The sequence below is a fragment of the Nothoprocta perdicaria genome, unplaced genomic scaffold, assembly GCF_003342845.1.
Source record: "Nothoprocta perdicaria isolate Ctin4 unplaced genomic scaffold, notPer1 scaffold_0, whole genome shotgun sequence".
Lineage (NCBI taxonomy): Eukaryota > Metazoa > Chordata > Aves > Tinamiformes > Tinamidae > Nothoprocta > Nothoprocta perdicaria.
In genome coordinates, this window is record NW_020454092.1 from 14,408,765 (window position 1) to 14,423,880 (window position 15,116).

Below are 15,116 nucleotides of genomic sequence, written 5' to 3' on the forward strand. Positions count from 1 at the left end.
CAGACTTTTCCACATGTACCAGGTTCAGGCTTGGGCCTTCCTTTAGCTTGTTTGTTTTCTATTCCCTTTATGGAGAATGAGGAGTTCTAATTTATGAGAAATTGACTGAAACAACAACTATGTTTTTGACTACACTGAGTAAAATTAATTGCTTGTGCAGAGACCTGCAGGTGCTCTCAGAAGTTTATTGGAAGCACCTGGCCCAGTTTGTGTAGCCCATGGGGGAAGAGGATGGAACTGGAGCAGTCACAAGACAGATCTTGCATCACTTCCCTGGAGCACCTCTTCAAATCAGTAGAGAAGTGACCAGAAACACTGTGTACTCTGCTTGGACCAAGGGGCGAAAAATTCCCCCCCAGCACTATCATGTAAGTCTTGCTGCTCATGGACTGAACTGCCTGTTGGTAGCAGCTGCTCCAGCCTCCCGTGTCCATCACATGACGCTGATGTAGTCAGCAAAGGCCTGCGAGGAGTCCCACGTGTCATTGACGACGCTGCACACAGCTCGGAGCCGCCGAAGCGCTTCCTGGGCCGTCTCCGTGTCCTGGTCCAGCCAATTTTGAAAGAGACGCAGGTGGGTGAATTTAATGCGGCCCCCTCGCTGCTGGATGTGGCCTTCCAGCTTCTTTGTGAACTCCAGGAGCCCATCGGGTTTGATGCAATTTGAGCTTTCCAGGGAAAGAAGGACAGGAAGAAAAACAAGTCATTAAGGTTGTAGAGTATAATTTGACTAGTTTCAATTTCTGCTCCCTCTGGTTAAAGCCCATGCAGGTACTCCAGACTTTCAGTGCAAAGTAATACAATTCAGCCATACAGACTGAGAAGGATTGGTTAGTTTTGGTGCATAACAACTGAAACAGTTAGACTAAGGGCTAGAAGTTATGAGAAGTGTTTAACTGTGGTAGGAACCATGGGCAAGTTAAACTTGGGCACCTGGTCTTAGCAGTGACAAAAACACCACAACGGATTCTTAGCATCTTACAGGGCTAGGGGCACGTTCAGCAGACTGGGACAGAGCTATTCAAGCTGATGCCTAAGAATAAAGGTACATAAGGACATTAGTTCTACCGCTCACAGCAGGGAGGGTCTGCAGCAATCTTCCAGAGAGGAGGGGAAAAAAAGGAAGCTGCATTAAGGCGGGGGCTTGAAGCATTTATGAAAGAGACAGTGTGATGCTTCAGAGGGCAAGGGCTGCTCCCCTCCTGGAGGTCCCCTAGGTTTTGTGGGACTCTTAGAGTGTTCTCTAAGCTTTTCTTGGGCATATTCCCGGGGGAAGGAACAGAACTGTGCTCAGGCTGCCAGACCCCATACTAGGTCTGGCCTCCTGAAATAAGAAGTAATGCTTTTAGGGGAAAAGTACCTGACATCCAGCTGGCAAAGAGAAGAGGAGGAATCTTCAGAGAAAATGTCTGCGAGGGCAACCAGTCTGTGATTCCCTATGTGGGAAAAATGCAGGTGTTTGTTAGAAACAAGCTGCAAACCATCCTACACGTTTAAATAAAGAGCACGCACCAAGGCGGTTCCCGGGCAGTTTGAGGCTCTTCAGAGTTGAGTTTCTCTTCACTGTATTGATGATTTCTGACAGAAACTCAGTAGTGCAATTTTCAAAGAGCCGGCAGAAGGAGAAGGTGATTTCTGGAGAAAAAGCAGATTCCCAGTGTATTTTAAGTACTCCCTGCACACTTCATTTTATTCCATAATTACATCCTGCAGCTGGCTGCAGCGCCTCACACCTAGGCAAGAGGAGCTTCCTCAGGAGCAGGTAGCAGGTTACAAGGTGCCTGCCGTAGGGAGCACAGGACAGCACCTCTGCTTCGTTACCTGAAGACAGCAGTGATCCCAGTTAACCCCCTTAAAAGCAGACAAGCTCTGTGGGTTAGAAACCTCTTGTTTTATTTCCAAGACTAGGGATTCCTCTCTGCAGCACAATCAACTTTCATCTGCTCCCCTCTGCCCTGTTAACTTAGAGAAATAGACTCATTCCCTCTCTGCCAACAGCTGTAGGGCCGTGGCATCGGCCTAGGGCTTGTGCATCCTAAGACCACCTCTTAAAACAGTGGCCAGTCAAAAGCAGCTGTCCTCGGGGTAGCCCTTTTCAGACACGAGTGCCTAGGAATTTGCCATACCTTGCAGGATGGGGTCCTGAAGCAAAAGCAGAACTTCCTTCTGGTGGTCAGCCAGGTTCACATCATGAAAGCTCAGTTTCTTCAAGTTTGGATTGTATTCTAAAAGCGCAAGTTCATGGTTAAAGCACTGTGTGGTCTTGAGCTAAAAAGAACCTGACACAATTGCCAGTTTATGCCCATACATTGACTGGATTGTGAATAAAGAGGGACCAACCTGCTGTGCAGGCCTGCTCACATGCTCAGCACAAAAGGGGATGGCTGGGACTCATTTCCTTTACTCAAGTGACTTCAAGGATGTCCGCATGCGGGAAAGGGACCCACCCGAGCTGGTTCTGTGCTAAAAGGGCTGAGGGAATTGGCAAAAGCCCAGAACTCACATCCAGGAGGTTCAGAGGCCCGAGCATTTAAATACTCCTGTCATGTGCTGCGTGCTGGGGTGCTGAGCCCCACCAACACAGTGGAATTGCTTCCAGAGTCAAGCTGAGCCTGGCTGGCTTCAGTGTGACTGGGGGTGTCTGCAGGAAGCCGTAGCAGAGCCCAAGTCACCTGAAAAGCCAGAGCGAGGCCCCTAGGAAGGGCGACCCCAGCACGGAGCTGCCGCCGCCGCGGGGTTTGTCCCGGTACCTTTGAGCGCCTGCAGAAGGTGCTCGAGCTCCCGCGGGGAGGGCAGCGCGGCGCTGTCGAGGGAGAGCTGCTGCAGGAGCCTCGACGCCCGCAGCACTGGCAGCAGCAGCGCCGTGTGCAGCGGCTCCCGCGGGAAGCGGATTTCCAGCTGCTCCAGGGAGCTCTCTGAGGGGAGAAGAGCAGTGCCGGAGCTCAGTGTGGTGGTGCAGCCGGCCCTCGGCACGGCCCAGCTGACACGGGTGCCGTGTAAGATGGAAATGCTTGTGTCAAGCATCCTACCCCACAGAGCTACATGGCAGCGCACGCTTGGCATAACTTAAATCACCAAAGGCCCATTTCAGGAGTCATGCAAGACCCTGGGGACACCAACATCTACCCTGTACTGGCAGCAAGCACTCCTTCAGGAAAGTTCATCCACAGCGTGGTCAGCGTCCTCCCAAGGCAGTGCTCCATTACCCCAGGGGATTCTCACTCGGGCTCTGCTTTCTGCTTTTCTGTTCTGGGTGTGACAAGGAGCTCTTGCCCCTGCACCTGACCTCTCCATAACCCAACTCAGGCGTGACCATCAAACAGCTGTAACAGCCACTCCTGGTTCAAACTGGAATCTGGGGAGACAGATACCGGCAGGCACCCAGGGACTAAGTGAGCACGTGCCAACCCACCTACCACTGCTGTGCAAACACGACCACGAGTCAGTCTCTTGGCCCACCAACAGGAAGGGGACAGCCCAGGGCCCACGGCAAGCGGGCTGTGTGGCACAACCTCCCCTTGAACAGCGGCTCCTCTCACGGTTGCTCCTCGAGGTTGAGAGATGCCTCATGCAGGACAGGTCCTCAGCAAGTGACTAACAGCGCTAGAACCTGGCTAAGTTGCATCTCTGATTGACTGTGCACATAATCCCTTAGATATAAGCCACTGACGACATCTGGGACAAGTTTGGATCTAGCTGCCCCCAGCACTCCTCTGAGGAGGAGCAAGGGCAAAGCACTCTGAACCTCAAGAGGACCATACTGACAATTGTTTGAACCTTTTATGCAGTTACTGTTTTACCCTCCATACAGTAAAGAAGCAAGGATACATTGCCATCGAACCCTGTTAAATCACTCTTATCTCAAGAAGCTGCTTCTCTTATGAGTGAAATACATTACTCTCCTGTGACAGCAACTAACAAGAGACACGAGACACCTCTGAAGAGAAAATGCCCTGATGCAAGTTCCCAAACTGTGACCCGAGGGCTGGAAGTGTTGAACCATCCCCTCTGGTGTGTGACTACCACGGAATACTGCCCTGCCACCAAAGCTGCCTCAGGCCTAGAGCCCACACACCATCAGAGAGACGGAGCCTGCTCAACAGTTCAACAGCCACATCCCATTCATCGCTCAAAATCCATTTCCTACCTGGGATTTCTGTCTCGCTGCAGCTCAGGTTCCCTCCTGGCCTGTTCCCCTCTGTGTGGTTTTTGAGATCGAAGCTGACGGAGAGCGTTTGGAGGCGGGGAAGGGCGCTGAGGATGCAGCGCACCAGCTCCATGCAGGGCATGTGGGAGAAGACGTCGCTGAGGCGCAGCAGGCGCAGGCGGCAGCGCGGCCGGCGGCACAGCGCCCGCAGCCCCGACACGACGCACAGGATGTTTTCTCCCAGGCCTGGAACCAACATTTTTACAGAAAGCTGAACTGGTGTCACACACACAGAGACCCAAAGCTGCAACACACACGGCTGGAGTGGCCGTTTTCATGGAGTTTTCTGTTCAGTGCCCAGCCAAGCAATGAAGTCAAGGGGTAAATCCACAAAGCACCAGAGGAGGAGCCTTCTGCTACACTGGAACTTGGGAGAGGGAGGCAGGTTTGGTTCCCCCCTTCCTCGAGGAGATATTTGAACACAGGGCCACGGGGTGTTCTGGGACAGATGGGCCCCCTTCTCTCCTGCTGGTGCTTCCTCTCCTAGTGCAACATTTGCTGGAAGAGATACCAGCAAACAGGCTGATTCTCCTGGGAAGCAGCAGGAAACCACCATCAAAGCTACCTGCAGCTGTCCAGTGCACTGACCTAGGGATCCTGAGGCTACGGTCAGGGTAAGGAGCACGAGTGCTTTGCTTGGGCTTCCTCTCTTTGCAAAGCTCCCATCTGCCCGCGGAACATGCCGTGTTTCTCGCTGTACTGTCTCGCACAGGCTGCAGTTGCAGCTGCGCTGTGCAAGCTGTGAAAACGCAGCACGAGAGGATCCACCTGCCTGGAAAAACGGGCAGGCTTTGGGCAGGCCTGTCCCTCCTGCCCCCAGGAAGGTGGGCTCAGGATGCCAATGGAGTTTGCCCTGCATTTGGACTTGCTTCCTGGACACAGCCTGTGCCCTCGAGATCTACTGGGTTTATATCCCCCTCCCTTTATTTCCTCATGCCTAACGGGTTCTGCAATTCCATATTTTCATTTCAGCATCATTTCCTCCAACGTATGAAGGCCCTTCTCTGTCACTTCTGGTTGTTCTTCTCCCTTCAAACAACTCTCACTATCTTTATATGATAGTCTCTGCCAATGATGTTTTCAGGACTAGTTACTCTCAAAATGCTCATTCCATTAAAAGCAAAGGAATTAAATGAGGGCAAATCAGAGCAGTAAATCTTACTATTAAAACAAGGCTAGAAGGAGGGATCCCATTCATACCACTAACCATTGTAAGACAGAACCAGGTTTTCTAATGACTCCCAGGAGCTCAGCAGGTTACTCAGAGTCCGGCAAGCATCCTCAGTCAAAGGAATGGAGAACAATTCCAGTGTGGAGACGCTTCGGAAGCGGTGAGCAGTTTTCAGTGAAAAGGTCCCAGCAGAGCCTCCTCTTTTCTTACAACCAGCACTGCTGGAACACGGAGATCCTGTGGCGGAGCCAGTACAGTTATCAGCATTTTCTCCTTCTGTGACGTTGTGTTCATGTAATTCCAAAGTATTCTCTCTAGCAACAGTAAAAACAAAATCATAAAGGTCTTCCTGGCCATCGTAGGTCCCCCTGCTTCGCCGGGGGCAGCGGCGTCTCCTCCCGAGCGCAGGTTTCTGACGTCTACGGGGCTTTTGAAGGACGGGGCGACAGGACAGCCCTTGTGAGGGGCAGTGAGGAGAAGACCCTGCCGGGGAGTCACAGGAGGCCTCGCCGCTTCCCTCCTCACACAGTGCGTTTGGGGAAGGACCATCTCTCCGTGGGGAGATGGCTGAGCTGTGGGGAATGTCGGCCCCGTGTCCATTCACCTCTGCTTGAGGGGCCTGTTGGTGCTTGTCATGCTCCTCCTCATGGCAAGGCTCCTGGCCTTGGGCTCTGTCCTCTCTGCAAAGGCCACAGGGGCTACTGCGGTAGGGAAGCACCTTTCCTGAGCACCAGTACCCAGCACTCATGCTCAAAATGAGAACGAGAAGGACCGTGTCAGGAACAGGCCAGGAATACATGGACACTTGGCTGACAGAGCCATGGTGAATCAGTCGGTGAAGAAGTACAACCAGCGCGCGTCGGATGGACTGGTCTGTGGAGAGCAGGTGCCGAAACTTCAGTATCTGCAGGGAGCTGGACAGGTTTTCGAGCACCTTCTGGTTGTGCTCAGCAGTGAGCTCGGTCACAGCCTGCAGCATGTTGCAGAGCGTGAGCTGGGTAACGTGCTGCGAGCTGTGCAGCAGTGGTGAAAAATGATGGTCGTTGAGACGCCAGTCGGAGGAAACATCCAAGACGCCGTGAAGAACATTGGAGAAGAATGTTTCGAGGAACTTCTTCCTCCAACAGGTGACACTCTGCAATTACATCATCTCAGGGTAAACCAGGACAAAAGCCACATCAACTAAAAGCTAACATCTTATTCTAGAGGAAATTACTGCTTTCTGTTAAAGTATCTATTGCTTCAAGCAAAGCTACTAGCACAACTGAAACCAGTTTCCTAGTCCACAATCTCCTTCCTTGTTGTGGAAGGAGTTATGTGTACTTATAGACTATGGTTAACTTGTCTCCTAACCATTCTCTTATTATGCCAAGTCAAAGGAGCTTTTTCAGTTCTACGTAAAGAAAATTCCTGCAAACCCATAGCATTTGCTTTGCGCTCCTTCTCCACTCCCCACGAGCAGCTTTTCCTCACCTCTGCGTTGGGTGGCCTGGTTTTCATCACATCATCCCAGAGCTTGCGCCAAATTGGCTGCGTTGAGAGGCCTGAAAAAAAGAAACTAGGCACCTTTAGCCCTTCTTCCAGCCTAAAGTGCTGCAGACAACCCCTCCTAGGGCTTCGGATGCCTGTTGGGGCAGCTCAGAAAATAGCTTTATAGGGGGAAACAAATTCAGCCCCTACAGCAGAAGAAAGATGTTTTGCATTTGTTACGTAGGATGTAACACAGTAAAAATACATCACCTTTTAAGAACCAGGACTTACAACATGGATGCCTTTGTTGGTCCTAAGAAGCAAATGGTAAGCCAAGGAAACAAAACACCCTACGTTTAGGTAAACCCCGCTGTGTCCATGAGGGGTTGGGATTTTGGAGCGGTGCGGCTGCCTTTCCGGTTGGATTTCCATGCGTTGGCGATGAGGTGGCCAAGCTGAGCAGCAGCGTTCCGGCAAGGGTTGTAATTATGTTGTTTGTGTTTCTGGGCTTATTCTTCCAGTTTGCCAAGCTCCATCCCTGCGGTCTGAGCAAGTGATGGTGGGGGGCGTCCCCCCATGCAGCAGGGGAGAGGGGCCCTTTAGTCCCTTCGGTTTGGGAACTGATTTTTCCAGGTTGGAAGGGTCTGTCCCTGAGATTGGGGGGGTGGGGGGGAAGAAGAGGGGATCTCCACAGTCTGGGGGGCAGCTGATCCTCCAGGTTGGGAATCATGGAATCACCCCTCCAGCTCGGGGGGGTGGGGGGATTCCTCCAACCTGGGGCTCATGACCGCACCGAGGGTCCACCGAGGGCTTCCCCTCCGTGCTTGGTGGCTGCTCGCCGCCGCCGGCGGGGCTCGTGCCTCCCCCTCGGGGTCAGTGTCTCCCGTGCCCGAGGATGGCGGTGGCGAGGACGCCCCTTCCCCGCGGGCTCCGTGTCCCCGCGGCCGCCCCGTCCCGCGCTCGCGCCCCACCTGCGCGCCGCGCGGCGCCCTCGGCTCGCTCCAGGTAGAAGACGTTGAGCAGCGGCAGGAGGCCGCGCAGGAGGTGCCCGGGCAGCGCTGCGGGAGAAGGAGAGGGCAGCGGCGTGCGGGCCGGCCCCAGCGCCCCGCGCCCCCCCGGCCCCGCGCCTTACCCCACACGTCGGCCTCGAGGGCGCGCATGCTGCGGCTCACGGCCGCGCCGCTCAGCGCCCACAGGCTGGGCGGCCCCTCCATGGCCGCGCAGAGCGCGCCTCAGCGCCGCCGCCACGGCCGCGCCGCCATCTTGGGCAGGGCGGGGGCGCGCCGCCACGCGCGCCATCTTGGCGGGGGGAGGGACGGGCGGCGCCGGCGGCCATCTTGGGGAGGTCAGTGTGAGCGGCGCCTCTGCCCTGCAGGGCGGGTTAGGAGGAGAGTACAGCCCGGGCAGGGAGGTCATGGCGAGTAGGCCGTGGTGTTGCCGTTACTGAAAGGAGAACAAAAGCAAGAGGTAGCGTCCTGCGGTAGGGAGCTGAGGCGAGTGGTGCCTGGCCATATTGGGAAGGGAAGCGCTCAGCTCCCAGGCGCCGCTCTCTTGGGAAGGTCGCGGCGCGCGTCGCTTCCGGGCGGGAAGCGCTTCCGGCGGGTGACCCTGGTGAGTCCTTCTGCGCGGCGGCAGCGGCGGCGCGGGGCGATGGGGCTGCGCGACACCGTCGTTCACGCCGGAGAGCCCGAGGTGAGCGCGGCCGGGCCGCGGACAGCCCGGCACTGCCCTGCCCGGGGGCCGCGGCGGGCGGTGCTCGTAACGTGTGCGCTCTGCTTCGTCCGCAGGAGGAGGAGGAGGAAGAGGAGCTGGTGGTGAGAGGCCGGAGGCGGCAGCGCGGCGGGCCGGGAGGTGCAGGGCGCCGGGCCCTTCCCGCAGCCCGGCCTGCGCTGGGGTCTGCAGGGCGGCGCGGTGCCCCTCGCAGCGGGGCGCGCGGGATGGCGGCGCCGAGCGCGTCTCTGGGCCTGGGCTGCGGCCCCCTGCTCTGTGCTGGGGTGAAAACCAGAGCGGGGAAGCAGGTTGAGTCCATGCTCTGGTAAGGATGTATGGCTCCCGCCAGCCATAACCGATAAACCAGCCGCCATCTCTGCAGGGGGAGAATCGCTGCCTTGCGCTGGGTCTGTCCTCATGGCAGCCCTGTGTCTGCAGGACCCCTTAACCACGATCAGGGAGCAGTGCGAGCAGACGGAGAAGTGCGTGAAGGCGCGGGAGCGCCTGGAGCTGTGCGACGCGCGCGTCTCCTCCAGGTCCCACACCGAGGAGCAGTGCACCGAGGAGCTTTTCGACTTCCTGCACGCCAGGGACCACTGCGTAAGTGCGGCGCGGTGGGCGCAGCCGCCCTGCTGGGGCTGGGAGCACAGCAGCGTGTAACGGTGTTTCTGAGGGTGAAAACAGTTCAACCATTGGCCTCGCCTGAGTCACAGTTGACAGGAGCTCTGAAGAACTGATTTATTTTGGGGGAACTGCTTCCTTATTACAGTTCTATCTGAAATTCTGTAGGCTTTGAACAATGGTGCGAATCATGTATTTATGCAGTACAAATACCACTTTGCTATATTAGCTTTACTCATTCAGAATTAACCCTTTTTATGATGCTGTGTAAGAAATTTCAGCTTGTTATCTTTTTAAGTGATTTTTCTGAGGCTGATAAAACGTTGAGAATAGCAGAGAGGAGCACCACGCACATTAGTGCAGAAAAAAAACAAGTGATGGGTAAAAAGATGTGCTAATTTCCAAATGTTTTGAACTGAGAGAATTTGATAGTAAATGCTTCTCTTTTTTTTTTTTCAGGTTGCTCACAAACTCTTTAGTAAACTGAAGTGAACACTGGGGTATTTATCCATCTGCTTCCGCAATGCAACAGAAAATTCTTCTTGAATTCACGGTGCTGCTTGCTGCCCCTTTCTTGTGAATGTGAAATACAAACGAAACAACTTCCTGGCAGCTGGGCAGTGATGGTCAGCATGTCGCTGCGTGTGTTTTCATGGAAGATGTGCAGCTACACAAAACACATGAGAATATTCTGTAATTTTCCATATTAAACATCGGGTTCCTGTGGAAATACCTTCCTTTTATTTCTTAATGCTTGTGGTTCTCACTTGGGCCAATCCCAGTTAGGATGAAACTGGGGTGGGTTATGGTGCCTATGGGAGGGGGGCTCTTCCTGACTTTTGGGAACCTCCTTTGTATGCAGCCTTTATGGGCAGCAGCTGGAATGCAATCCCATGAGCAAGAGTTTTTCTGCTTGCACCAGATATTTTCAAGCCCAACAAGATGGATATTGTTCATATGGTAACTAGTATTTAAATTAAACTAGATTCAGGAAGAAGGACGTGGGGTGACTTTTTTTAATATTAGACATGTGACTTCTATGGTGTACTTGAACAACTAGGAAAAGGTCTTTATAGAATCATAGAGCTGTTATGGTTGGAAAAGACCTTCAGGATTATTGAGGCCAACCGTAAGCTCTTCAGCACCATGCCTGGTAAACCATGTCCCTCAGCACTGGTTGAAGACTTTTTAAACGGGCTTTTTGTGATTTTTTTTTTCTTTAAGAGTTCTGTTCCCAGCCTTGAAAGCTGGTGCTCTCCCTAGGGAAGCATCAATGTGTCATTTTTTGTGGGGACGCTGCTAATTGTCCCTCTCGGCTGCTTCTTGGTGGCGGCGAAGCCTCTTTGGCGCCGTCCAAAGCAACGCGGCAGGGGAGAGAGGAGACCCTCCCGGGGCCCGGCTCCATCCCCTCCGCCATCCATCTCCCTTCGCCTGGGGCTCGGGGTCTCCAAGGACGGCGGCGGGGAGGCCGCGCTCCCAGGAGCCGCCGCCGGGGGCGGCCGCGTCCCCGCGCCCGGCGCTGCCCGCCCCGGGGGCGGTGCGGGGCCATGGCGGCCGCGCGGCTGCTGCTGCTGCAGCTGCGGCGGCCCGGCCCGTTGGGGCCGCTGCTGGGCCCGGCGCCGCGCCGCTACCGACACAAGAAGAAATGGGTGAGCGGAGCGGGTGGGATCCTCGCCGCAGGGCCGCCATTTCGCGTGGGGGATAGTGGGGGGTCCTCGCGGCGGGGCCGCCATTTCGCATGGGGGATAGTAGGGGGGTTCTCGTTGGCGAGGCCGCCATTTCACGTGGGGGATGGAGGGGGCTCCTCGTGGCGGGGCCACCATTTCACGTGGGGGATAATAGGCGGGTCGTTGTGGCGAGGCCGCCATTTCACGTCTGTCTGGGACCCCTTCGTGCCTGGTGCTGTTTCCCACCCTGCTATTCTCTACTCTCCGTTTCAGCTCCTCATGCCTCCCATTCCTTTTCCCCAAGGCTGCCACTGCGCCGCGCGTGCCGTCCACAGCGCTGGCGCTGCAGAACTTCGACATGAACTACAGCCTGCAGCTCGGGGAGGCCTGGCCTTCCGTGCGGGCCAGCCTGCTCTCCGAGCAGAAGTACGGCGCCCTGGTCAACGGTTTCGCCGACGTTGAGCGCGTCACCCAGGAGCTGGAGCTGGTGAATGCTGTGGATTTCGTTTCCCAAGGCCTCCAGAAGGCGCAGGGCTTGCAGCAGGGCTCCATTGTGGAACCAGCCGTGGGGGAGCAAAGCGCGTCCCAGGAAGCGCCCAGCGAGCGCCAGGCTGCAAAACTGCCGCCACCTTCAGCCCTCGTCACCCCCAATGTCAAGTGCTACACGTTCCCCAGAGGGGATATCACCCGCTTCCGTTCGGCACGGTAAGGTGGTCCCGCCAGCTGGAGAGCTGAGGGCTCCTTTGCTCCATGCAGACATTACAGACCTTTTTCTAAATTCCACCATGAAAAGAGACACTCGTCTTACAAGTTTAAGTTTCCTTAGGAGCCCATTTGGTGGCAATTTCATGACAGGAATATCAGGGATTCTTGGAATAGAAATAAAACTTAATTTTCTCATTCCAGTGTCGTAAAACTTAAGCAAAGCAAAAGCTTTGGTGTAAGGAAGAGTTGTTAACCCTGTTTTCTGTACCTCAGTATTAAATATATGTCATACTGGCATGTTTATGCATGAATTGAGTAAAGAATTAAAACTGTATTTTCAAAAGCCATTATTACTTCATTATCAGAAGTGCTACAGTATATCCAGCCAGACTTCTGTTGTTTTGTTGTACAGTCCTATTGGAAGCCATGCATTGTTATTGCCAGTCTCAGGGTTTGAGTGTGTGTAAACATCTGCTGCTTTTGTACATACCCAGCTTAACTTGCTTTGTTTCCTCACACAGTTGTTTATTTGTTTTCCACAAACCAGGCCAGACGTTTTGGGCATCCTCAACTATTACCTCCTGGATGCAGCCTCTCTTTTGCCTGTTTTGGCACTTAACATTCAACCTGATGACTCTGTCCTTGACCTCTGTGCAGCTCCAGGTGGCAAGACTCTGGCCATCCTGCAGACGGGGCTCTGTAGTAAGTAAATTCCCCCACCTTGTACTGCTGGAATGGGAGAGGTTGCTGTGATAGCTCTTTCTAGCCCAGGGTTAAGATGAGAGCTATGCTGACGGCAATAAGCCATGATTCTGTGGGAGTTATTTCAGTGCAGATCTTTCCAAATTTGGTGTGTTGCATCCCAGCAGAATGGGATGCGACTCTTGTGAAGATGTAGTTCACGGATGAGCTCCTGTCCAGAAACAAGGGAGCAAGGGTGGGAAGAAGGGTGATATTTTATTTTACTTTGTTTTATTTTATTTGTTTTGCTTTGTTTTTCTTTCACATAGAGCTGGGAGCTCCTTTATTCTAAGAATTAGGAGGTAGACAGAGACAGAAGCTTTTGCCTTTTGCAGGAAGCTTTATTTGTCAGATTTGGTATTTTCAGAGTGAATTTCTCAGTGTGTCCTTTTGTCTCTCTTACTTCAGGGCATCTGGCAGCCAATGATATCTCCATTTCTCGCACAAAAAGGCTGCAGCAGGTTCTCAATAGCTACGTCCCCAAGCAAGTCAGGGAAACTGTGTGTATCACTTCATGGGATGGAAGGAACTGGGCAGAACTGGAGGCTGGAACTTTCCATAAGGTTAGTAACCAAAACTATGAAGATAATCCCGTAAAATTCAGTTTCCTTCTATTTCAGTAGCTAAATATAGCAGCATAACTCGGTAGGCCTAGGTCTCCATAGTCTGACATGTAGCGAGGTAAGACTAAGTCACATATAGTGCTTCCTCTAGCTAAACTTGCCTGTTTTTTGCAGGATCTGGAGCAGGGATATCCTAAGTTGCACTTGTATAATAGTCCTTAAAAAAAACTACCTTATTTATAATCTGCAAGGGGTTAAATCTGAAGCTTAGTTACTTATGTCAACCACATCCTGGCTCGAGATCCTTGCTGCTGTCAGACAAGGGTGTGTTGGTGTGCCGGCTATGTTTGCACTTCAGCAGGTTGTTTTGTTTGTGGGGAGGTGGTTTTGCTGCTCCAGGAGGTGGTTAAGCCTTGGCAGTGCACAGCTGCATCCACTTGGGTAACTGTCACAGTAGCAAGAACCGGCAAGATGGCACTGAGTGGAAAGTTTAAATGACGATATGTGTGAGAATGTGAAATTATCCAGGACTTCTGTGTCTTACCTGCTCATCCTGAAGACTCAGAAGGCACCAAGCAACTAACAGTTCAGCGTAGGTGTATACCTAGGCAAGGTACAAAGAGCTACATTAATCCAGCTAGAGTGAATGGCAAGGGCAGAAGAGCTGCGTGAAGAGAAGGCTGTGGAAGAAGATTCCACAGGCTTGAACTGGGCTCAGAATCAGTGCAGGATCTCTGCTGCTGCAGGTCCTTGTGGATGTGCCCTGCACGACTGACAGGCACTCCGTCATGGAGGAGGACAACAACATCTTCCACAAAAGGAGATCCAAGGAGCGTCAGATGTTGCCAATGCTGCAGCTGCAGCTGCTGGTGTGAGTAAGCTCTAAGCTATGCTGTGTTGTCATTTGTGTGTTTGTGATAGCAGCTCTGTCGAGCGCCCAGCTGTGAAACTCTTCTCCTATTACATGTGCCTGTAGGAGAGCTCAGGCTCCTGCTGGCAGATGGGGAAAAGGCCTGTAGTTTTTGGAATTCCAGTAGTTGAATGCACCAAACCACAAGCAATGTGAGAAGGTAAAAGCAAGCTTGGTCAACTAAATATCCTTACAATCTCCAGCAGTAACCAGAAGGAGGTAATAAGGAGAGTTTAAGAAAGAGAATAGATATAGAAGTCTCTATCTGTAGCAATATCCTTTTGCATTTGCCTCAGTGCATGCTGCTGTGGTTTAAAAGAGTCTTGAATTTGCGCTGGTGCTGTGAGGCTGCTGAGTTGCAGAGATCAAGGAGATTAGTCTCTCTCCATCTCTTAGGGGTTAAGTGCTGGCTCCCTAATTCCAGAGGGCAGAAATGCTGGTGTCCCACTGCAGTCCTTTTCTCATGATGATGTGTGTGTTCGTTTTGCCTGTAGGGCTGGGATCCTTGCTACCATGCCAGGAGGAGAAGTTGTTTATTCCACATGCTCCCTCTCTCAGCTGCAGAATGAGTATGTGATGGAGAGAGCCATAGAAATTGCACAAACCGAGTACAACATTGGCATCCACGTTCAGGACTTGAGCTACTTCCGGACGCTCTTCCAGGATACATTTTCTTTCTCCTCAGACTGCAGGCTGGGGGAGCTTGTTCTCCCTCACCTTACAGCCAACTTTGGACCAATGTACTTCTGCAAGTTACGTCGAGTGTAGAGGGAATGACAGACCTCTTGGCTGTGTGGCAGCTCCAGGTACCTCACTGTACCATCCCGGGACACCTTGAATGCAACTGAACTTGCTTTCCTACTGCTGGCTCTGATGAAATATCCCAAATCTCCAGGGAAAGCAAAACTGGTTTTGTATTTATTTATTTTTAAAGTGTCCTGGAGGAAATTTCTTCACTGCAGACATAGAGAATAAATGATAAAGACCTACCATGGAGTCTCCTGCTCATTTATTTGTTTAAGGCTGAGGTGCTTTATTGTGGAAAGCAAGAGACACCTGACCAGGGAGAGCAGTTTACCCTGCCTGTCTCAGAAAGGGCTAAATCTCCCTGTGCGAATGATGATTTCTCCCTTCTGTTTTGATCCTGAATGAGCAGGTTCACAAAGACCATCTGGGGAGTCCAGGTTTTCTGGCCCATATCTCACTGTCTGCAAATAGTGCTGATAGTTTCTCTCTGCTTAACTCCTTGCTTTGCATTTTTAGAAGGAGCAGCCTGAGGTCCTTGAAGAAGAGGTTCTTAAGGAAGCTGCTGCTGTGGAGGTGGAAATACTCTTGTAACGTTTGAGATGTG

At 52.8% G+C, this 15,116-nt stretch overlaps 3 protein-coding genes across 3 annotated transcripts; 2 read left to right on the forward strand and 1 right to left on the reverse strand.

Annotated features, from left to right (window-relative positions):
- Positions 1–80: 80 nt before the first annotated feature.
- On the reverse strand, positions 81–8,110 carry LRRC41 (leucine rich repeat containing 41). Its single transcript, XM_026033712.1, is given in 10 exon segments — positions 81–668; positions 1,361–1,436; positions 1,513–1,635; positions 2,127–2,225; positions 2,751–2,915; positions 4,148–4,393; positions 5,415–6,513; positions 6,852–6,922; positions 7,820–7,906; positions 7,981–8,110. Coding segments are annotated over 10 exon segments (2,331 nt in total). The 3' UTR covers positions 81–433.
- Positions 8,111–8,466: 356 nt separating this feature from the next.
- LOC112959473 (cytochrome b-c1 complex subunit 6, mitochondrial) lies at positions 8,467–9,883 on the forward strand. The gene is made up of 4 exons (XM_026053529.1): positions 8,467–8,540; positions 8,636–8,662; positions 8,997–9,158; positions 9,639–9,883. The coding sequence occupies exons 1-4, from the start codon at positions 8,499–8,501 to the stop codon at positions 9,669–9,671; spliced, it is 264 nt and encodes an 87-aa protein (XP_025909314.1). The 5' UTR covers positions 8,467–8,498; the 3' UTR covers positions 9,672–9,883.
- An 867-nt stretch (positions 9,884–10,750) lies between these two features.
- NSUN4 (NOP2/Sun RNA methyltransferase family member 4) lies at positions 10,751–14,686 on the forward strand. Its single transcript, XM_026035024.1, has 6 exons — positions 10,751–10,828; positions 11,151–11,551; positions 12,099–12,253; positions 12,701–12,855; positions 13,602–13,726; positions 14,260–14,686. The coding sequence occupies exons 2-6, from the start codon at positions 11,205–11,207 to the stop codon at positions 14,531–14,533; spliced, it is 1,056 nt and encodes a 351-aa protein (XP_025890809.1). The 5' UTR covers positions 10,751–10,828; positions 11,151–11,204; the 3' UTR covers positions 14,534–14,686.
- The last annotated feature ends 430 nt before the right edge of the window (positions 14,687–15,116 follow it).

Coding starts and splice junctions, on each gene's coding strand:
- LOC112959473 (XM_026053529.1), top strand. CDS start 8,499: ATGGGGCTGCGCGACACCGTCGTTCACGCCGGAGAGCCCGAG. Junction 8,541..8,635: donor TTCACGCCGGAGAGCCCGAG/GTGAGCGCGGCC, acceptor CTTCGTCCGCAG/GAGGAGGAGGAGGAAGAGGA. Junction 8,663..8,996: donor AGGAGGAAGAGGAGCTGGTG/GTGAGAGGCCGG, acceptor CTGTGTCTGCAG/GACCCCTTAACCACGATCAG.
- NSUN4 (XM_026035024.1), top strand. CDS start 11,205: ATGAACTACAGCCTGCAGCTCGGGGAGGCCTGGCCTTCCGTGCGGGCC. Junction 12,856..13,601: donor AGGCTGGAACTTTCCATAAG/GTTAGTAACCAA, acceptor CTGCTGCTGCAG/GTCCTTGTGGATGTGCCCTG. Junction 13,727..14,259: donor CTGCAGCTGCAGCTGCTGGT/GTGAGTAAGCTC, acceptor TTTTGCCTGTAG/GGCTGGGATCCTTGCTACCA.